This window comes from Triturus cristatus, chromosome 12 (assembly GCF_964204655.1).
Source record: "Triturus cristatus chromosome 12, aTriCri1.1, whole genome shotgun sequence".
Classification (NCBI taxonomy): Eukaryota; Metazoa; Chordata; class Amphibia; order Caudata; family Salamandridae; genus Triturus; species Triturus cristatus.
The window spans coordinates 776,055,456-776,079,344 of record NC_140595.1 but is presented as its reverse complement, the minus strand read 5'-3'; the positions used below and the strand labels follow the sequence as shown (position 1 = coordinate 776,079,344).

At 47.2% G+C, this 23,889-nt stretch overlaps 1 protein-coding gene across 1 annotated transcript in view; it reads right to left on the bottom strand.

Annotated features, from left to right (window-relative positions):
* Positions 1-23,889, bottom strand: part of DNAH2 (dynein axonemal heavy chain 2) — a 2,945,517-nt gene that overhangs the window by 433,617 nt on the left and 2,488,011 nt on the right. Inside the window, exons 73-75 of the mRNA XM_085638712.1 lie at positions 12,460-12,604; positions 2,662-2,861; positions 1,472-1,598 (exon numbers count right to left, since the gene is read on the bottom strand). Of these exons, the coding sequence (XP_085494838.1) occupies positions 1,472-1,598; positions 2,662-2,861; positions 12,460-12,604 (472 nt within the window). The remainder of the gene's footprint in view (positions 1-1,471; positions 1,599-2,661; positions 2,862-12,459; positions 12,605-23,889) is intronic.

Genomic DNA, 23,889 nt, shown 5'->3' with positions numbered 1-23,889 from the left:
TCCTAAAAGCTCCCTGGATTAATTTACCAGACCTTACTGAGGGAACACATGTAAGTGTGAGCAAATTCAAGGTAGCCGGATATACTACTGCAAGCTAAAAAGGTCAGTAGAGCAGTGATGACCAAGTGACCTCTAGCAGTGCCAAAGAAATGTGGTACAACCTCTCATTAAATGTCAAAGCTAAGTCCTTGGCAGTACTAAAGTGATCTTTCTAATGGATGCTGATGGGAAGACTCTAGCAACAGAAGTATCAATATGTTTCAGCAGGAACACAGCAATGACTCTTCAATCCGGGCACCAACAGGAGCCATTGGCTAGAGTGAAGTGTAAAATAAAGCTACAAACCATTTTGGTTTAATTAACAAAGATTGTAAAATTTGTGTGTTCTTCCCTCTGAAAATATTGCTGCTGTTACAAATGAATGTTTAGAGGCTCCTGATGACCTGGGGGCACAAGCATGGCAATAATTTCCTGCATAGTATGATTGCTCAAAAAATGTCAATGCTGGTCGAATAGTATAATTATGCCACATTTTCAGAGTAAGCCCACAGGATAAATGGATACACAATAAATCTAAAGTGCAATCAACTGCATACTCTATATCTATTCTGAAAATCTAGCATGGATCCAGCACATCTAAATCTCCCTTGGACAACCCTGCCACATGGGAAATTTGAGAACATTTTAAACAGTAGTGATGGATTTCTGAAACGGGAACACTTTGGAGCCCATCTTTCAACAGTTGAAACCTGTTTTAAGGTGAATCTCAAAACAAAAAAAAGGATGAAAAATAAGAAAACAAATTAATTAAAGTCAAGTATTAATAAAGGCTTAAGTATCCTGCCCAGGAAAAAAAGAATGTCTCCAGAGGAAACAACACCTTCCACTCCATAGGACAGAGAAATTAATATGAGGATACAGGAGCTGGATAAGTGCGATGGTGGAATAATATAGGTGGGCGCCCCCCACTTTGGCGCTAGTAAACTTTCAAAGTTTAACGTGCTTGCTCTCCTATACCAGATTATGAGAGGTTTTCCAATTTCTAGGGCTGGATGGAATGGGTTTGACAATAAGTAAGAAAATGCAACAAAAAGAGTACGCTTACTCAGCTGATGAAAAAAGCTTTTTAAAGCAGCAAAGGAGAGGTCAAGGATTCCGAGACTTTCTGCTAAACAGAAAGTAGATTTTAAAAAGGTAATATTCAATGCAGAAACATACCACTGTGTCCTCACAGGAGCAGGAAGTACTCACACTGAAAATGCTGACCTAAAAACTGGTATAGATCCGGTAATATGCACTTGTTACACCTCACTCAGAGAACACTATCTTATTCCAAGTACAGTACATTATATTGGTGCTGAGGTACTAGACCTTTTCTTATCAGGTCAAGTGATAAACCCTCCCACAGAATATTCACCACATCACCTGCAGCAAGAAACAATACTTTAAAGACATGCATTGAAATACTCACCACCCCACCTCTCAGGAGGAAGTTGTACTCATCCATGTTGAGCTTGCCAGACATCTCCATAATCTTTGCGCACATTTGGAAACTGAAGAGCAGCTTGTGACGTTCAAACAGGGCACGGCAAGTGTACCTGCAGAATTTTATTATTTGATTATGGTTTTATGGAAGAATGACAGCAAGAGCACAATGGAGTAAAAATAGTCACCCAAGATCCTGCACCTTGAAAATTGGAATTTGATCCTGGGCAATGCAATAGCTTGGGACCATTGGAGATTCAATTGAGGACAAATAGCTTATGAAGCGGATCACGGGGTTTGCAGCTTTCAGACACAACATCCCATGCTGCCAGTGATGTTTAAGAGATTTTGACTTGGACAGGGTGGCTCCATTCTCAACTAAGGTGTATCCAGGTGTCATCAACAGGCATTAGGAATGTAAGAAGGAGACAGATTTTGTTTGACAATGGCTAAAAGGTTTCACATTTGCACTGAAAAGCAAGTAGCATAAAGCTGACCCTTTTGGGACACCACTGAAGGTCTAGAAATCGACAGGGTTATCACTAAGTATATGAATACTATTGCGCATAAAGTTATAATTCGTGAATATCATGAAAATCTGTTATGGATCCAGCCTTCATGGACCTACAGTGTACAGTGTCGATCTACATTTTCGCTGCACACTAGTAAACAAAAGGAAGTATAAGATGCAATTTTGAGGGAATCCTAAGATGTCCATGTGACCTTAAATGATGTAATTAGATGTATGGTTCTACGCTAATAAACAGATTGGCACGTTTTGAGGCATTCACTTACATTCATAATAAGAACTCAGTCAGACATGTGAGGCCTGGAGTCACTTGTGCAGTAATGCTGCTCTGCGCAGCCCAGAAAATGGCTTGTGGCCTATATATTAATTTCTTCATCTATGTTCACTAATGAGGTCATATAGAGATTGGTGGAAAGGGAGGACCAAAATAAGTCAGCAGAGCCACCAAACTTGCAGTTTCCTAGCTCTTCTTAGAGTTAGGGGATGTGCTGTTTGCAACAGCGGAGCCTTAGCTAGTTAGGAGGTACCAACATCTGCAGTCAAGCACTTACCTCAGGACAAGGTACAGGTTTGTTAGAAGGTGAGTCGGTTCACCTATTGATGTTACAGGATTCATGGGTGATGTATGTGGCTGTTTCAAAATTTACCTGTAGACAGCATAGGTGTGGTAATCATTCAGGTTAGTAATCCGCTCATCCAGCTTCTGACTGCGCTTGCTCTTTTCAATGCTGAGGTTGAAGAGGTCAATGTAGGCATCCAGAGAAAACTGGTACATTGGGTCAATCCGGCCCATGTCATTCAGGACAAAAAAGAGAATGGATGCTCTCTGGGCACAAGAACGATACGCCTGGAGAAGAGAGATTCAGCACATTGGTACAGGGAGAACAAAAAGGTAAAACTGTCAAACACCTATATGCAAAGACTGATTTGTTAAACACGGGCACTTGTTTACTTACTTAAGAAAGCACTTGTGTACCTATGAGGCTGCATGGACATTTTACTAGAGCATCTCAGTTGTGCTAATTTCTGTCTAGCCAACTCCCAAAAATAGAAATCTACTCTCGGCTTTAAAAACCAAGCAATGCCTCCCTAAATGAGTCAGCCACATACTAACACCAAGTAAATAAATCCACTCTATGTGATGGTCACAGGAAAAAATCCTCTGAAAGTTCTTTCTTAATGTCTACAAGCACATACTGCCTTTGGTCACTCAGTGCCAGAGTGCTGCCATGGCTGACTACTGAAAAGACATATTAAAATACAGACAGAAACCACTAATACTAAAATATTTTACAAAAATTCAAACAGGACAAAGTCAGTAGTAGGTGATGTCACAGCATTGCCTGACCAAGGGAAGGAGGGCTTGACTTAAAGCAATTCTGGGAAGATTTAACATGTGTTGCACTGTGGCTCAGAATAAGAGAATAGTAAAAAGTCAAAAACGTTGGGTGTGCAGACTATGCCACGGAAGGACTACTTTACTGAATAAAAAAGGTGGATTTGAAAAACAGATCTAGTGTCTTTAAAACACACAAAAGAGATGATAGAACAACCATGCTTTAGTCTACCACATTGAACACAATTTAATATTTCTGAAGCTCATTTGCGCCAAGTGCAAATCCATACATTATTTCAGCCAGAGAAGTCACTCAAGACATAGTGATGCTATAGCACACTCTTCAGTCAGGAGGAAAACAGACTACTGAATGCGGTATGGTCAGCATGTGCACCCAAACCCGGAAAACCTCTCTCTCAACATTAGCAGCCTCCTAAATGTTAGTGAATAGGCAACAACAGACTACAAATGGAATCAAGTAACAACTCCCACAGTGGCTGGTTTTAACTGCTGGGGCACACTCCCAGTTCAAACAAGTAAATAATCTAATATTCTCTATACTGTGCACTTAAAGGAAAGGTGGCCACTAAACAACTTTGGTGAACCATACAAATTCAAAACACAAAAAATGTGCATTCAAGCACATAGAATCAAGAAGTAAATGTATCTTTTTCGCCAACACGTGTTTCGTCAAAAGGGCATATCACCCACAACTATCAGGGCTTGATAACAAAGAAGGACCACAATCCTACTATTTAGGATGCAGTCCTTAATAGACAAAATACTATCTCTCATATTTCCATAGCTCCGGAAAATACGTCCAACATCCTAACATATAATAGTAGGGCGTTCGGCAAGAAGGATAAAAACCTGACTCAAAGCCTAAAACCTGGACACCTGAAGCACAAAGATCATAGTAAAGGATGTATTGTTGATATAACTGCAGTGGACTACAAGTGGAATCAACTGTAAGAAAACAGGGCTTTACAGACTTGCCTACTTCACATTCCTGCCGCTAATAACAAGACTGTTGTGATCGATCAAAGGTATTGAGGGCAGTGACAATGGTAACAAAGAACAATCCCAGTTAACCACCTTCTCCTCCTCACTGCCCTTAACTGATGTCCAGGCTAATCATACAGGAGCCAAGTTGAGCTAGCTAATACTTCCCTACCAGCCATACCTATTAAGTGCACCAGAAGAAAAACCTCCTAAACGGGTTATTTGTAGCACAGAATGAGTAGGTGACAACAACAGAGGTACCTATAGAGTTGCAGCCTTGGGGACCCTGCCTAGTCTCAGATACCTCTTACCTATGCATGACACTTTGCATTGTGTGTTGAAGTCAAGACTCACAACGTTTATGCTCTTACTCACCTCATTCTTACGATTGGTTTCATCCTCACTGACAGAACCCAAATTATGAACAGACTTGATTTTCACTCGCCTATTGCTAGCATCAATTTTCAACAATGCCAACGAGCAGTGTTTTCCTGGGTAAATCATAATTCTTTAAACTTAATACAGATAAAACTGCTATATTTGCAGCCAGTGGCAAGAACATGTTCTCTATCTGGCCTTTGCATCTTGGACCCACTCCACCGCATCCCACCCGTGTCACCAGTACAGAATACAAGCTTCAATTTTTACTAAAACGTTACCATTTCTACTCATATAAACAAATGTCACCTGTCTGCTGGCTGCAGGTTCTGCTTCTTCGTAAGCTCATTCCAATTCACCCCTTAGTTTCCCGCCATGTGGTCATGCATGCTGCATTCTTAGCAGCCTGGACTACTCTTTGCATTTAGGCTTCCCCACTTATTTGTTAACTCGCCTTGTTCACATTCAACATGCTGTAGTGCAACTTACTTTTAAACGTCTGTCACGGTCTCACACTTCTCCTCACATGTACTCTCATCACTTGCGCGGTGTACCCAAGCACGTGTTTTTTAATCCATGTTATATGTGCATCGGTCTTACCACAAAACTGTCCCCTTTTACTTGCAATCAATTTTCAGGCATTTGTCCTGTTGGTCCACTTCACTCATCCTCTGCCAGGCTCTTAATGATTCCTTCTAAGCATGGGTGGACGATCTTTCTCTTACTTGGCACCCAGATACTAGAACTAACTTCCACAAGAGCTTTGAGGTCTAGGTTATATTATTTCCTTTTAAAGGAAATTAAAACACTGCTTTCCCCATCTTTTACATGATGCTAGTTAGATTACTCATCTTGTTCCTTAGTCTAGCCTTTTTTGGATTTCATCCCCTTATACCCTAGAGCCAGGACACCCTTTTGGGTAATCACTCTCTCTTCTAATCTCTCTACTTCATCATTGTCTTTCAGTACTGGACTCTTTGTCAACAAGAAGATTTTTAACCTCAGCAACATTGGATGGATTATACTGTAGTATGCACCCGCCAGAAGGCTTCTAAGGCAAGAGATACAGATCTTTTGAGGGTCAGCTGCCAAGAAGAAACTGCCACACTTTAAGCATTACTTGAAGCCTATTGTCTGTGGCATGTGTCAAAGAGTGAAGCAAATCATTATCATCTTATCCGCAAATAATTGAAATAAAAAACTATTTCCGAAAGCAGGCTATTAAAAAAGGTACACAGAAGAAGAGGGAAACCAGTAGAAAGTGTGGTGATGAATGAATAGGGACCTGACGTGTGTATAGGTGTGGCACTAACACTGGCTTCATTCACAAAGGACAGCATCCTCTTTCAATAATCTCTTTCTCTTACTGCCTGAGGCACAAACAGTTACCAACCACGTGGGAAGGAGGTAGAGCGGGAAGAATGAAAAGCAACTTTTGGCAGAACCTTTTAGCTGCTTATGAGCCAAGAATACGCTAAGAGAACAAGTTACTTACCTTCGGTAATGATGTATCTGTAAGAGACACATGTTAGTTACAGATTCCTTACCTTAGTATTACACCCAGGCGTCGGACTGGATCTGGAGAATTTTTTCTTAGCAGTACCCCTGTGCGTTGGTAGGTGGCGTCGGTCTTCTCCGTGTCAGTCCATGGCGCCATGGTTGCCAGCATGACGTTGCGATGTCTACTTAGACATCGCCCCCGCACGCTGACGTCAGTTCTGACACGCCTTTCCATGCCAAAAGCGCAGAGCCATTCAGGACACTGACCACTGGTGGCCATATCTAGGGCCCTGGAAGGGAATCCCTATCCCTAGATATCAGTTCCCAGAACGGGGAGGATGGGTGTGGCGGTAAGCAATCTATAACTAACATGTCTCTTACAGATACTTTGTTACCGAAGGTAAGTAACTTGTTCATCTGAAAGAGACTGTTAGTTATAGATTCCTTATCTTAGAATAGATACTCCTGCAATGCCAACCCCAGAGGTGGGTCTGCGAACTAAGTTCACACAGGAAAATCCTGGAGAACAGAACAGCCAAAATAGCTGTCTCTCCGGACTTGGCTGTCTAGGCAATAATGTTTGGTGGACTTGCGCAGGGATGCCCACATGGCCGCCTGACAGATGTCAATAAATGTGGGACTCAACGTCCCAGGGCAGTAGTAGCTGCTGAAGCCCTTGTGGAGTGGGCACTCAGTCCCACTGGAGCTTCCCTTTTCGCTAGGGAATAGCAGATTTTAATGCATAGGACAACCCACCGAGAGATGGTGCGTTTTTGCACAGCTCAACCTTTTTTGGCGCCCACATAGCCAACAAAGAGTTGATCGTCCATCCGGAAATCTTTTGTGCGGTCTAGATAGAAAGACAGCGCACGTTTTGGGTCCAGACAGTGGAGTCTCTCCTCCTCCTTGGAAGGCTGCAGAGGTGGGAAGTAGGTGGGCAAAGTGATGGTCTGTCCTATATGGAAAAAGGTAACCACATTTGGAAGAAAAGTGGGCCTTGTGCGGAGGATTAGTTTGTCTGGATGAACAGCAAGAAAAGGAGGATTTGAGGACAGAACTTGAAGCTCACTCACTCTGCGAGCAGGGGTGATGGCAACAAGGAAGACAGTCTTCAGAGTAAGGAGTCTGATAGGGCAGTTAAGTAGAGGCTTGAAGGGAGCACACATAAGATACGTCAAGACAAGATTCAAGTCCCACTGGGGAATTATGAAATGAAAAGGAGGAAAGAGATGAGTAATGCCCTATAGAAATCTATTTACAATAGGGGACTTGAAAAGAGAAGGCTTATCAGGAAGGTAAAGAAAGGCAGATATGGCAGAAAGGTAGCCTTTAAGAGTGCCAAGGGCAGAGCCCTGCTGGGCTAAAGAAATAATCAACAAATGTACCTCCAAAAGAGGGGCAGAAAGTGGATCCACAGCCTTTGCTGTGCACCATGCCATGAACTTATTCCATGTACAGGCGTATACAGACTTCGTAGAGAGACGCCTGGCTGCCAGTGCTGCCAAGATGACATTACAGACTTCAGGTGGAAGTTTAAAAGCTGTCAACTGCCGCCACTCAATCTCCGCGCAAGGAGGTGGAGGTTGGACAGGTTCGAGTGGAGGACCGTCCCCTGCTGCTGCAGCAGAAGATCCTCCCGAAGAGGCAGTATGATCGGAGGGTCTGTGGCCATGCTCAAGAACTTGGGGTTCCAGACTCTTTGTGCCCAGTTGGGAGCCACAAGAATGACTTGGGCCCACGAAAGGCATCGCTGAGCGAGTGCTGCACTGCAATTCCAGCGCGCAGAACTGCTGACACTGTGCGTTCTCTTTGGTGGCGCACAGATCTAACCAAGGTTCTCCCCACTGCTGAAAGAGACTTTGCACCACCTTCAAGTGAAGACGCCATTTGTGATCCATCATGCACCGATAGCTGAGCTGGTCCGCCCTGGAGTTCAGAGAACCTGCCAGGTGTTGAACCACCAGTGATATGCCCTGATGTTCCAGCCATGTCCAAAGGCGAAGAGCCTCTTGACATTTGGTCCACAACCCCCACCCCGCCCTGTTTGTTGCAGTATCACATGGCGGTGATGTTGTCTGTGAACACCTGCACTACTATTCCTTTGATAGAGGGAAGGGATGCCTTCAGTGCCAGACGAATCGCCTGAAGCTCCAAAAGGTTGATGTGGAGGACAGACTCCGCCAGAGACCAGAGACCTCTGATCTCCGCCTCTCCCAGGTGGCTGCCCCATCCCAGGAGTGACGCATCGTTCAACACTGTCAGCTCTGTTTGGGGAAGGGAGAGGGATCTGTCGCTGAGCCAATCTTGGTTCGTTAACAACCACTGCAATTGACGTGCAGTCCCCTCTGAGATCCTGGACGATGTCGGAAAGATTGCCCTGATGCTGTGCCCACTGGAACTTCAGGTCCCATTGCAGAGCCCGCATATGCCACTTGGCATGATCCACCAGCAGGTTGCAGGAGGCCATGAGGCATACCAGCCTCAGGTTCAATCTCACCGAATTCCGGGATAGAGGATGAAACATTGATATCATAGCCCGAATATCCCGGACTCGCTGTTCGGGAGGATAAGCCCAAAACTGCGCATTATCCAGAACTGCTCTGATGAAACGGAGCTTCTGAGAGGGAGTCAGATGTGACTTTGGCATTTTGATAGTGAACCCCAGCGAATGCAGGAGGTCCGCTGTAGTCTGGAGGTGGGAGACGACAGCCTGGGGCGAACTCCCCTTCAACAGCCAGTCGTCGAGATAGGGGAAGACTGGAACCCCTGAGCTTCACAGATGAGCTGCGACTACCGCGATCACTTTCGTGAACACCCGAAGGGCGCTGGTAAGGCCAAAGGGGAGCAGGGTAAATTGAAAATGCTCGTGGCTTACCGTGAACCGTAGGTAACACCTGTGGGCTGGCAGGACGGGGATATGGAAACATGCATCCTGAAAGTCCAATGCTACAATCCTGTCTCTGGGGTTGGGGGCAGACAGGACCTGAGCCAACGTGAGCATCTTGAACTTCTCCTTCCTGGGAAAGCGGTTGAGGGTCCTGAGGTCTAAGATTGGATGGAGGCCTTTGTGCTTCTTGGGTACCAGAAAGTAGTGGAAGTAGCAACCACGACCTACTTCTGGCACAGGGACACTTTTGCTAGTTCCTTTGGCGAAGAGAGCTGCAACTTCCTGGCGGAGAAAGGCCATGTGATCCTCTGACATGCGATGGAAGGATAATGGCATGGAGAGAGGGGTAGTCTCGAAGGGGAGGGACTATATGCAAAACCTGCCTGTCCGATGTGATGGTGTCCCAGTGGGGGAGGTGATGGCGAATCATGCCGCCCACTGGCGGCCACTGAAGGGGGGTTATGGGTGGACTGGCCCGCCCGCTGGGTCCCACGTCCGCGGCATTGCACAGGCTGGGCAGCTTGCATGAATCGGTGGCTAGACTGGGGCGAACGTGGTAGGGCACCCCTTCAGTAGCCACAAAAGGGGCGAAAAGCAGACTGCGTGGGGTGAGACATCACCATGAGGTGAAAGGATCTGGCCGTAGCCCTAAAATCCTTAAAGCGCTCGAGCGCCGAGTCTGCCTTATCACTGAAAAGGAAAAGGCCATCAAAGGGCATGACCAGTAAGGTGGATTGGACATCCCCAGAAAAAACAGACGTCCTCAACCAGGTATAGCGCCTCAGGGCTACTGACGTGGAAACCGTTCTGCTCAGTGATTCGGCTGTATCCAGCCCATATGTGATTGTGAATCTGGCTGCGTCTCTAACCTCTGACACTGCACGGGTGAGAACAGTCCGGGCCTCCTCCGAGCACTGTGGCAGCACTTGCGCAACCATTTCCCACACGGTATGGGTGGAAAGGCCCAAGAGGCATGCAGCATTCACAGAACGCAGTGCTAAGCTGGTGGAAGAATACATCTTCTTCCCAAGATGGCTCAGCTTATTTGATTCCCTATCTGGGGGAGCAGTAGGGAATGCACCTTTAGAGAATGCGGCTAGGACCACCAAGCTCTCAGGGGTCTGGTGTTGAGAGAGGAAAAGTAGGTCACCCAGGCGGTGGTGTCGGGCATTCATTCTGTCCACAGGAGCCCCGGTGCTGAGCTTGGACCAAGTGCAAGAAGGACATCCATGAGGGCTTCATTGAAAGGCAGAAGGGGTTCAGAAGCCGGCTGAAGCACCTCTGTCAGGAGGTTAGTCCGGACTGCTACTGTAGGAAGCTCCAGGCCCAAGGCCTCAGCTACCCTATGCAACACCACTGCATATGAGGCGCCTTCCTCCGTAGCCACGGTAGCTGGAGAAAGCATGCCAAGGTCTGGGGAGGTATCCAGACCACTGGCGTCACCCAGGTCCTCTCGCCATTCCGGCTCATCAAGTTGGGCAGCTAAAGGGTCCACAGACCCCTCCTAGCCCTCCTCACCCTCCTCTGGTCACCACTCAGGCCTAAAAGGAACACCAGGGATGAACAGTGGCACACACCAGCTCTCCGGACCCGGTTCCGACTTCGGCCCTGTGCTGGGTCCAAGTCGGGGGTGATGCTGTGGTCAGCGCCTGTCGTGGGCACAACCAGCACCGGGGGCGTCACCGTCAGGATTGGCGCCAGGGAAGGTACCGTGAGGTCGACCAGCGTCGATCCGGATTCAGGCCTGGATCCTCAGGAGCCATCCAGCGCAGGGCCGAAGCCGCCGGCATCGAAATCCCAGGACCCCCAGCCAAGTCGGCAGGTTCCGAAGGCGTGCCGGCGGAGTCGGGCTGCCCAAAGATACTGTGAAGCGCTTCGTAGAAAGCTTGAAGGTGGGCAGGGGATGCTCCAGCACCAGGAAAAGGAGGGAAGCTCGGAGCCCTCCTTGGAGCAGGCTCCGAAGACAGAGCAGGAGAGCGGCGACACTCCGGGTCCCGTGTCGCATCGGCCGACAGACAGGGAGAAGGTGAAGAGCGATGCTGCTTCTTCGCATTATTCTTCTGCTTCGACTTACCCGAAGACCTCGAAGAGTTGGAAGATGAATGATGGTGATGGCTCCGCGACAGGTCCCAAGACCTTCCTCTCGACAGGGACCTCAAGCGATGTGGAGCCGACTGCCGGGCCTCCCCCAAACTTTTTGAGATTCATGGCCTGGCAGTCGGAGCACGTCTTCAGGTTGTGGTTGCGCTCCAAGCACCAAAGGTGCACGAGGTGGGGTTCTGTAGCTGACATCAGGCGGTTACAGGCCTTGAATGGCTTAAACCCAGTTCATCAATGGGACATCCCTCGTACACCAGGAGTTGGAAGACTCAAAAAAGAATTTGACAAAAGCCGAAAACAAACATAGTCAAAAAATGACTAAAGGGGTAGCTCTCTAGGGATCTGTGCAAGGCTAACGTGGAAAAAAAAGATCTGACGTCAACACGGAGGGGCGGTGTCTCAGTAGACAAAGCAACGTCATTCCGGTGACCACAACACCAACGGCGGACGCAGAGTCGACTGCTGAGAAAAAATTCTCCGGATCCAGTCTGACACCTGGTGGTAATGCTAAGGAAAGGGGTCCATAACTAACAGTCTCTTTCAGATCATCCTGCTACTACTAAGATAGCTTATGTAGAACACAAACACTAGATAGGGCCATTAGGTCATCCACAACGAGTAATTCAGTTCCATGGGATGATGAAGGAAAAAGGGTGCCATCTATTCGCTCTTGAGTCTTAAGAGAATAAATCATTGCAGAGTCTGGCAGTGGAACAAATGGTCCTCATGGTACAAGTATAAGGATCATGGGTTACTCAGCTGTTTATTGTGACCCTTCCTGACACTAAAAGGCAATTGTAAACCACAAACTTACTCAAATGGTGTTTATCTTGACTGCTATGCAACACATGAGTTTGCGGTCTTAAATATGGATAACAGATCACTTGATCAGTGTCCCTACTAGCAGCACTATATGAGTGAGCCCTTACCTTCAATAAAGATAACATAGCATATCATTATAAAGGCCCTCAGGCGCTCTCTCATGACAGTCCCCTGAGCGGATATAACATAACATGTGTATTTGTGCACGTTCACCCGTGGGCAGGTTCGTGCTCAAAAACAGACGTTTATTTTTACCCAACTCAATAGTACTCATTTTATCAACCTCAGAAGGATGAAAGGCTGAGTGGACCTGGCAGGATTTGAAACTGTGACTAACACAGGCCTCTACAGTGGACGCATTAGTCCACTAAGCCACCACACTCTACATCTTACATTAAATAATGCTATTGAGTAGATTACCTCTCTTGCAGTGTCAATCTTAATCTCGGTCTGCTCGCTGGTTTGCAGCTGCTCCACGACTTCATTTGCTGTGACCTTGGAGGTCTGCAGGGTGTTTACCAGCACCACATCATCCAGGAGTGATCCAGTTGCCTCATTTAATAACCTGTAAATACAGAAAAGAATGTCTGTCAGCTTTCAACAAATGTGGGTCACCACAATATCACTGACAAAACAATGTTTCTATCAAATTGAAGGTACTTCAGTAAAACCAACAATGGTTTTGGTGAGTTCTTTACCCCTTCTGGGTATTTTTAATTGTCACACATTCTCAGGAGCAAGACTGGTCCCGGAGAAGAAATTTCTAACCCTGTTATTCTAGTTTTCTTCCAGGGGAATCCTTATCCAAGTCATAAGCACTGAATTCTCCCGGCCATGTGCAGGGCACCAGAGCATGCTGCAAACATACATGCATCTATTATTGCATACACCTCTTTCTGGTGAGCCTAAGGCACACTCACATAGAGGAAATGCAGCTATAACAGCACCACAGAAAAAAATGACGATACCTACATACCTTTATCAGACATTACTGTTTGGCTTGGGACTCAAGAGCAGATGCCTAGAGGGGCCAAGTCTCTTCAAGGAATCTTTTGGAATGAGTTTGCTATTTCAATTCAGTGCTTATGACTACTGAAGATGATCCTCTGGAAGAGAAGGAAACACTTGTTACCTGTAATCCTAGTTTTCTTCCATAGGAATCCTCATCAAAGCCAAATGCACCCTTTTTCCTCCCTGGACCCAGGATCTTATAATCTCTGTAAAAATTAACTGACATGAAAGTCACCACTGATGTCATCATCCAGTGTTTGGGAGTCTTTTCTAAAGGTTTCTGAATAATAAACATACATACCCCCAGAGCTGTGTTAAATGCTCTGGGGGTGAAGGGGCACACTTACTTCCACTTTTCTCATGCCGAACGGTGGGTCAGCAGTCTAGTTGCAGTTCCCAGCGCAGTCTTACTCGCATAAAGGTGTGTGATGACGCGACCGCTCTTGGGCTGACACGAGACCGGAGGCAGATCACTCGCGCACACAGAGTGAGTCTGCAGGTCAGATTGTTTTAAAAAGCTCTCTATTGCTGCTAAATCCAGATTGCCTATTTTAAACTGCTATTTTACCCTTTTTAACTTATTAACGTGTTGTGTGGGGGCAGAGCTGTGTTCAATGCTCTGGGGGTGAAGGGGTACACTTACTTCCGCTTTTCTCACGCCGAACACCGGGTCAGCAGTCTAGTTGCTGTTCCCGGCGCAGTCTTATTCGCATAAAGATGCATGTTGAAGCCTAAGGCAAGCCTGTCAGCGCCCGACCAGGCCCAGGGGCCAGAACCCCTGCATCTTTTCCCCCAGCTCAGTACTTTTACTCCAGTACTCAGCTCAAGCAGTTAAATGGCTCTTCGGGGACCACCTGTGCTCACTCTATCCCACTAGAAAAGCTCCCCGAAAGATGTTAACACTGCAGGTGTAACTTTACTTCTAATAGTTCAGTACCTACCTCATCTAAGGACCAGTTTAAAATCTTTCTATTGAACCGCCGATCCCTGCCCAAACATACAGCAGATATCTGGATACTCCTTAAGGACTCTGATCCGCATGTGCTGTTTCTTACGGAAACCTGGCTCCACCCCAGCTCTGAGCCAGACATTGTGCAAGCACTCCCACATGGTTTTGTGATGCAGAGGGTGGACAGAATAGCAGGTAAAGGTGGTGGGATTGCTATTATCCATAAGGAACAATTCACTTGGGGAGTGTAGTTTGGCGCGCGGCAAGATGGCAGCACAGTAGTGCAGCTCTGCCGGCCGCCGCTTTTATCCTTCTATAATCCTGTGTTGCTGTGGCCTTCCGCGCGCCCAGTGCTGAGGAAAAGATGGTCCGCATCTAGAGCTTTCATCTGCTGGGATCTTGCTGGGCGAAGCTGGCCCACCGCTTCGGTTCGCGGCGAACTCTGGAGTCTGCGCGCATAGAAAATGGCAGCGGACCGAAGAGGGGTACAGCGGTAACTGCGAGTCGAGGTCTGCTGAATGTCTGATGCGCTGTGGGACCCGCCTTTCATCCTTCTTTGGGTGATGAGACCTCCGGCGACGTAGCCAGGACTGTGGCACCACTCCGCTGCGGGGCACAAATGAGCGCCGAGAGGTACGGGGGCCGGCGGTTACTTCTTGATCCGACCTCTGGGGGTGAGTCGCACGCAAGCGCCCGGCTTGAAGAGACGCGCTGGGCCGTGCGGTGGTACTCGGTCGCCGGCGCTCGGTGGCGGCGCATTCAGTGGACTAATTAGCCTGCGCTTCATGGTGGAGAGACAGCGCGACCACCCTCAGGACATTTCATTGGCTTGTTCCCCCCCTGCTCCTAAAGTGCATATCAGGGCTCGATGGCTGTGATGTGGTATATTTGAGGCCTCGTGGTGTGACCTGGGCCATTCATCACTAAACTTCAGTGTCTGCAGCACACTAGCTGGCCCCCAAACTTTTCGAATGCACCCCTCAGGGCTTTGTTGACATCAGACTCGCCACGAATAGCAAGGTGCACATCAAGAGTCGGGGACATTAATGGGGAGATCTACTGGTGTCATTAACAGCTGCTAAGAGTAAGGCGGCAAGCTTCCCGGCGAGTTGTAGCAAATTGTGCGCTTGGGTGGGGACAGGTTTCACGTGAGGGCCTGGCTGTAAGGAACTGCTGCGGGACCCTGACGCGGGAACGCCTCTGTCAAAGGTGATTGTGGAAGCGTGCAGAGTCCTTTCAGTACTTGACCACCCATAAGCCTGATACTTACGTGCGGGACAGTTAAACACAGCGGCGCTTCAGGTTTAGAGGATCGGCTGTGAAATACGCTGCTGTAGCGAATTGTGCTTGGTGAATTGGTGGTGTTACATACATTTTTGACCTGAACTTCTGTATTTACTTTGTGAGTTTACTGCCTCAGCGGGCCGCTACACTAGGCACAATGGGAAAGCCCGACAAGAACCAGCCTCGACTAATTTTTGAGTCGCGCAAGTCCGGAAAATCAGCACAAAATGCAGCATCGGACTCGGAATTGGACACGGCTGAGCAGGCCCCCACAGCGTTAGAGAAGACCTTGGCGGCAATTCAGACATTCGGGGACTGCCGGAGTCAACAAATGTAGGGTGGCTAGAGGAATACATTGAAGCTCTCCTTCGGGAAGTATGTGGGCCAGACACTCTTTCAAATATGCTGGTGGTGGAGCGCGCGCGCAGATCTCTGGCGGCGCGTCCGCCTCCGGGCGCTCCGCCTCGGCCCATTATTGCACGTCTTCTAAATTTTAGAGATAGAGACGCAGTACTACGTGTGGCCCGCCAGAAAGGGAAGATACATTACCAAGGGAATGAGCTTTCATTTTATCCAGAGTTTACAGCTTCAGTCCAAGCCACGAGAAAAGAGTTCCAGGGTGTAAAGAAAGTGTTATGGTAGGAGCAGGTGCCATATGCAATGCTGTATCCAGCGCGCCTGCGAATTGGAGTTGATAACGCGGCGAAGATCTTCAACAATCCGAAACTGGCTATGGACTATGCAAAGACTCTGAGGCGCAAGAGACAAGTACCATGCCACACCTCAGACATTGATTAGTAACGTTGCATATTTGTGCTCTGTTTTTTCTCTTATCCTTGTTTGCAGGTTTGGGGGGGTGGAAGTAGTTGCATGTTTACCTATTGGGAACTAGTGGTACCCGAGCTGCGCAACACCAATAAGTAGATTGTGGAGGTGATGACGTTTGTGCTAGTGCATATGAGTATTGTCTAAAGCAAGTGGTTGCAGACGAAAGATTAGCTTTCATCAAGAATGAATTGGGAAATGCTGAAGTAGCACTCACTGTAGTATACCATGCACTACTGGGCATAAGGTTATACTGTTGACTCAGATCACTATGCGGGGAGAAGAATATTTGACTGCTCTGGGAACTTGGATGAAGTTAAGGTCTATATGTCCTCTCGGGGCGCGGGTGGGTTCTAGCAGTGGCTGTACAACCGGTAGCAGCCCTCTCCCTCTAGCAAGGGAGAGAGATGTGCGTCACTACGATCCCCCTCTATGAGAATACCCCATCTTGATTTGGGAGTCCGAAGTTTTCTGTTAGGCGGGGAAGTTACTGTAGGGATTGTCTTTGGCGAATTGGGGTTGCCAAAGTGGGTGGTGGGAGGGAGAGGGTTATTGCATAATCGCGAACAAAATGGAAACAGACACAGATCATAATAGGTATTTAATGTGCTTGAAAATAATAGTGCTTATGTGCAGACTCACACAATGTAGCAGTAGCAATGGGTGAGAGGTACAACTGTATAACATGGAATATTCGTGGGCTAAATACTACTAAAAAAGTCAGACAAGTATTAGCGTACCTCGATAGGCACAAAATTCATATCGCCCTACTGCAAGAAACACATTTATCCAAGCAGAGAGAGAACAATATTGCACACAAGTGGGCAGGGTACAGGCCAGCATCTTCAATTTCTACATAAGGCAGGGGTGTTCTTATTCTGATAAAGAAAGGCATACCGTTTTCCCCAACGCGGACGCAGACTGACAGCGAAGGCCGCTGGGCACTAGTGCAGGACAAGTTGGGTAATACACTGATTACACTCATTAATGTATATGGTCCAGTGGTGGATGAGCCGCATACCTTTGTACAATTGCTGGGAGTGCTCCGAACGTGGCCGGATGCGGCGACACTGTGGGGAGGCGACTTTAATACACACCTCGATCCGAGCCTAGATAAGTCCAACCCTCACGGGGGAGCGCACGATCAAAATTGCGCAGTGTGTGTGAGATGCTTTGGCAGAAATGGGCTTGGTCGATGCGTGGCGGCTACGCAACGCAACAGATAGAGTGGGTACACATGTAACGCCGGCGTATCACAGCTGGTCCAGGTTAGACTATTGGCTATTGAATGAAGAAGCTAATGGATGGGTAACAAATGTGTATAATTTGCCTCGCACGCTTTCAGATCATACCCCAATAATGCTAGAAGTCCAAATACCGACTAACACGCACTTTCCTTTCACCTGGAGATTTAGAGCGGAGGCATTACTTGATCCTTTATATGAAGACACTATAAGGCAGGCAATCAAGCAATATTTCGAGTTGAATGTAGGGACAGTAGATAGCCCGGCTATCTTGTGGGAGGCATTCAAGGTCACGATCCGTGGGGTTTGTATAAGCATCTTGAGGGATCTCAGGGGTCAGTTGACGAAGCTTGAAACACAGCTGAGTGAACTTGAAACACAATATAGCACAGATCCGGCGACTACTCCCCTCGACAGACTTCACGCTTTATTAAAAGAGTATGATGAGTTGGCGGACACGGAGATATGATACAAGTCGCGGCGCCATGTGGCCAGAGCTTATGGTGAGGCTGGGCGCCCCGGTAGGAAGCTTGCCGAGACGCTACGATTTAGAGCTAACCATCATCATATTCATAAGATAGTGGATGGAAATGGGGAGGAGCACTACCAACCTCGGGATATCGTGGAACAGTTTAGGATCTTTTACGGCGAGCTATATGCCTCTCGAGGCACATGTGATGAAGCTGCTCTGTCTGAATATCTGGAGGAAGTCGCTTGTGTGTGGCTTGCAGACGGCCATCGTGAATATCTTGGCCAGCCCATAGGGGAGTCCGATATTAAGGAGGCAATTAAATCCCTGCCTAATAACAAGGCCCCTGGCCCTGACGGGCTCACTTCAGAATTTTATAAACAATATACAGACATCATCACCCCATATCTTTTAGAGGTATATGCGGAAGCTCATGAATCAGGGATCCTGCCGCCTTCTCTCAGACAGGTGCTTATTATCACTCTTCTAAAAAAGGATAAAGATCCGGCACTGTGCGAATCGTATCGCCCCTTGTCATTAATAAACCTTGATGCAAAAATATTGGCCACCAGACTGCAACCGTTGCTTCCGGTCATGGTGTTACCGGACCAATCTGGTTTCGTGCCGGGGCGTTCCACCTCCAATAACCTCCGCACGATATTTGCCATGTATCACATTTAAAATCCTGAACTCCAAGCTGCGGCGGTCATGCTTGATGCCGCAAAGGCCTTCGACTCCATCGAATGGGGGTATATGTTCCATATTCACAGGAGAATGGGTCTTCCCAATGTTTTATTACGCTGGTTGCAAATACTTTATACTGACACATCTGCGAGAGTAAGAGTAGGTGGTCTTACTTCAGATCCTCTCCGAGTAGAGTAAACCGAGGTACCAGGCAGGGATGCCCACTATCGCCGCTCCTGTTTGCTCTCATGCTCGAGCCGCTCGCCAGTATACTCCGTCAGCGTCATAGACAGACAGCGCTTAATTTCAATCAGAGACCGGTTGGGATTTCTATGTACACTGACGATATGGTCCTGTTTATACGGGAGCCGCAGACCCACCTTTCGCCGGTGCTGCGAGAGTGCATTAGGTTTGGCCTTTTTTCTGGTCTTACGATCAATTGGGAAAAATCAGTGATTATTCCATTAACATTGTGCACGTGTCCTCCCCCCTTAGAATATCCTTTGATTTGGACGGCTGAACCTATCAAATATTTGGGTATTTAGGTGCATCGAGATCCAGAGACAGTTATAAAGGATAACTACGGTAGAGCACTGCATCATTTGGAAGAGCAGGTGGAAAAGTGGATACATCTCCCTTTATCTTTGGCAGATCGGGGTTGCAGTGGTTAAAATGGTAATTTTGCCCCGTTTTTTGTATTTGTTCTGTAACATTCCAATTCATTTAGCCAGGCATTTCTTTGCTATGGTCAAGACACAACTTTTAAAACTACTGTGGGGAGGGAAACAGGTGAGAATCAGTTGGGCCACATTGACGCTTCCGTATGCCAGAGGGGGATTTGGGGCACCCGATCTATATCTTTAGTATTTATGTGCGCAAGCTCAATACGCCTATTATTGGTTCAGGTCACATGACTTCACCCCGCACTTAACGGTGGAAGACGGGGATGCACATCCCATACCACTGTCGGGAATAATTACTCATGTTAACAGGGGTACACCTAAACAAGAGATAAATCCAATAGATGTGACAGTGGGTGCGTGACAGGCGATTGGTCGGATAGCTGGAAAGCTTCCTTTATACGCGCCTGCGCTGCCGCTGGCTGGGCACGCAGCGTTGTCTGTAATGCAGGAGACTGGTCCAATTAGGGCTTTAAAAGATGTAGGAATAACGCACATGTAAAAATTATATTCAGAGGGTACATGCACGATAGACACTGAGTTAGATTTCATCACTAATCCCACGCCGCTATTTATATACACTACACATCGCCTAATGCACGCTTTAAAATGTCATTATCCATCATTCCCAGCCGAACCACTGACTCTCCTTTCTCTGCAGTTGCTGCTTGTGGCTCCCACAAAGAAGAAATTAATCACTAAGCTTTATAAATCGATTCAGGAGGAAGCGCTTAAGGGGGCAGATCGCAGCCTAGAGCATTGGAATTCCACGTTAGAAACCCCATTAACAGTGGAGGACTGGGAACAAATATGCACCCTGACTCGCCCAACGGAAATTTACGAATTATTCATCTGAAATTTCTTCATCAAGTGTACTATACTCCCCTTAAATTGTACAAAATGGGACTTCGTGATTCGGCACGGTGTAGGAGGTGTGGACACGGTGACGCAGACTTTTGTCACCTTGCGTGGAACTGCGCTGCAGTGTTACATATTGGAAAGAGATACTCAGTCATATACATAAAATGACAGGCGCCGAGATACAACGCACACCAGTCACATGTTTGATTTGCTACTTACCACAATTAAAAGGAAAGGTTGGCAGATATGTGCGTATTGCTCTTTTGCTGGCCAAAAGGCGTGTTGCTATGACTTGGGAGGGTCGGCCAAGCCCTCAGATAAAAGACTGGATTACAGATTTAGTATACTGTAAAGAAACTCTTGCACTCTATGCAGAGGAGCTGCCTACTACATCTAGGCCTAAAGATATTTGGGAGCCACTTAGGCAATATTTGCTGACTTACACCACCACTGATGTTACTTCACCTTAAACTGAACTTTACATGCTACTTTGATTGCTGTACGTGTAAAGCCCAGATACAAGCTTGTGATTTGACCGAAGTGGGATGTTTAGTTCTGTACTGTAAAGCACATACCTCAGGCATACACCTATCACTTGGGATTGTTTTATCTTTCTTGATTCAGGCGCCCTGCGAGGCGACATGTGTGCTTTTTTCATTGTCTCATTTTGAAACTCAATAAAGAGATTTAAAAAAAACAAAGGAACAATTCACTTGTCGCCGGTTTGGGAACCCCCTTTCACACTGTGAGAATGCCCACTTTACCATAGAATTTAAGCCACACCTTTCTTTTGCAGGCATTCTCATCTATCGCCCCCCTGGATTGGTAGGAACATTCAACAAATCATTGATGGAGGCAGCGGTTAACCTGGCCAGCTCAGCTGCTAATTTTACTCTTCTTGGAGATTTCAATCTTCATTTTGACGAGCCGCGAGCAGTGAATGCAGTCGAGCTAGCCAGAGATCTTGCGGCCTTCCAATTACCCCAAAAAATCTTTGATGCTACTCTTGTTAAAGGTCACCTCCTCAACCCGGTGTTCTCTAACCGAGAGGGCCTTAAAGGGAAAGATCCTACCCCTCTTCCGTGGTCTGACCACTTTCTTGTTTCCCTTTCCTGGTCTCCACAGGTCACCAAACCCCTTACTCAATCCACATGGACCCAAGGTCGCTCATGAGCCAAGCTTCCCTTGGAGAAATGGGCCCATGAAGTGGAAAGGACCAGACCCAAATCTGACCCCTGCCCAGTTAAAGCCAATGAGGACTTTTCTAGCTGGATAGAGGAGTCTCTAGATGTGGTCCTTCCTAAAACTAGGATAAAAAAGACCGGTAGGCCTCATAACTCCCCTTGGTTCTCCTCCGAACTACGCACCATAAAACAGCGTTGTAAGATTATGGAAAGACATTGGAGGAAAGACTTCCTAGCCAGCAAAACGTTGGAATATAGGGCAGCTATTAGTGTCTATAAAGCAGAAATAAAAAAGCCCAGGCCTCCTATTACAAGGGTAGGATTTTGTCAGCCGCCAACTCTCCGATAGAAACCTTCACTATTATTAAAAAACTACTTAAAGTCCCCGTCCAACGAGTAGCTCCGGACACCTCTGGTCTACGTTGCAATAAACAGGCAGAATACTTCACCACTAAGGTTCAGAATATTCTTGAATCCCTGCTGCATAAGGATGACAAGGGCGATACCTTCAACAAGCAACAAGCAGAGGGTTCACGGCCCACATCCTTCCGAACACGTACTAGAGGTCCCCCCTCCCTATCCCAGGAATCACTCCTTACCTTGCTGTCCTCGGTAAAGAGCGGATCACCCAAGCACCCCGCACCGCTTAACATCCTGAAACAGGCAGCTCCGATAATAGCTCCTACCATGGCGGACCTGCTTAATGCCTCACTGTCCACAGGAATAGTTCCTTCCAACTGGAAAGGGGCCATGGTGAAAGCCCTACTTAAGAAACTTATTCTAGATCTGGCAGATATGGACAATTAACGCCCTATCTCCCTTCTGCCAGGAATAGGCAAAATCGCAGAGAAATAGGTTAATCAAACCCTCTCCTGCTTCCTTGAAACTTACAACCTGCTTCACTCCTCTCAAACAGGATTCCGACCGCAACAGAGCACTGAAACGGCCCTGTTAGCAGTGGTGGAGGAAAGTAGAAAAATCTTAGATGCAGGAGGATCGGCTGCCATTATACTCCTTGACCTGAGCGCAGCGTTCGACACGGTAAACCATGGGATCCTGGCTCACCGTCTCAGGAATATAGGAGTATCAGGCACGGTGCTCCAATGGCTTTGCTCTTTCCTGGAGGGAAGATCTTTTCAGGTATTCGAGGAGAACATTGTGTCTAAACCTACTGCTTTACCGAGCGGAGTCCCTCAGGGCTCATCGCTTAGCCTGACTCTTTTTAATGTATATATGGCCCCTCTGGCAGCCACCGTAGCCCCCTCTGGGATCCACATGGTGACCTATGCCGATAATACGCAATTGGTGGTAGCGTTAAACCTAGCAGATCAAAAAACTAATGGCCTCTATTCTTGTCTTGAGGACATCTCGAACTGGATGGATGCGTCTCATCTCAAGCTTAATGGTGGAAAAAACTGAGCTCATGATACTGGGCAACCCCCTTAGCTTTAAATACAGTTCCATGTGGCCAGCCTGTATGGTTCCTTCACCGGTCCCTAAGTCAGAAATCAAGAGCCTGGGCATTTGGTTGAACCAGGATCTGAACTTTAGGGTGCAGGCCAGGAAGACGGCAGCCATTTGCTATGGCCTGCTTAGAATGGTCCATAAAGTCCTCCCCCTCCTCCCCTTCCAAGCTAAAAAAGTACTGGCCCAATCACTTATACTTTCCAGATTGGACTATGGTAATGCCCTATACCTGGTTGCCCCCACCACAGTAGTTTCCAAACTACAGTCTGTTCAAAACAGTGCTGCAAGACTTTTGACTGGAGCTCCTAATAGACAATCGGCAAAACCAGCACTCCACTCCCTCCCTTGGCTCCCAGTGCAGGAACGTATTAGATTCAAGGCCCTGTGCCTAGTTCAGAAATCCATGCAGGGGAACAGGCCTCCTATTAACTCAGCCATGATCCGTCCCTACAAGGCCAATAGGAAACTTCGGTCAGATGAGCTGCATCTGGCGGAGGTCCCCAGGATCAGGAAGGCCAGAAGTGGGGGACGGCTCTTCTCTTATAACGCTGCCAAACTTTGGAACTCTCTGCCACTCCATCTTCGCATAGTTTCCAATCATCTTGCCTTCCCTAAACAACTGAAGACCTTTCTGTTTCCTTAGTTCCTTCTGCCTCCCCCCGTGTCAGACCTAGTGCTCGGATGCTCCCGGGTAGCCATGCGCTTTATAAATGTTTTTTATTTCATTTCATACTAAGGTATCACAAAAGTTAAGTTAGTATACTTTGTGTACTATTAATTTCCATTTTTTAAACATATACTATGTAAGTGGCTGTGTGCCTGTGTGTATCCATGTGTGAGTGGATGTCTCAGTGGCTGTATGGGGTTGTGAGTGGCAATATGGGTGAGTCAGTGGCTGTGTGGGTGTGTGAGTGGCTGTATAGGTGAGAGGGTGTGCTAGTGGCTATATTGGTAAGTCAATGGATGTGTGAGAGTGAGTGGGTGTGTTAGTGGCTGTATGGGTAAGTGGCTGTTTGAGTGGCTGGTTATAGGAGTGGGTGTGTGAGTGGCTGTTTAGGTGAGTGGCTGGGTGTGTAAGTAGCTGTATGGGTGTGTAAGTAGCTGTTTGAGTGTGTGTATAAGTAAGTGATTAGCGTGGGAGTGGCTGTATTGGAGAGCAAATATCTGTGTGAGTGGATGTATGGGGGAATGA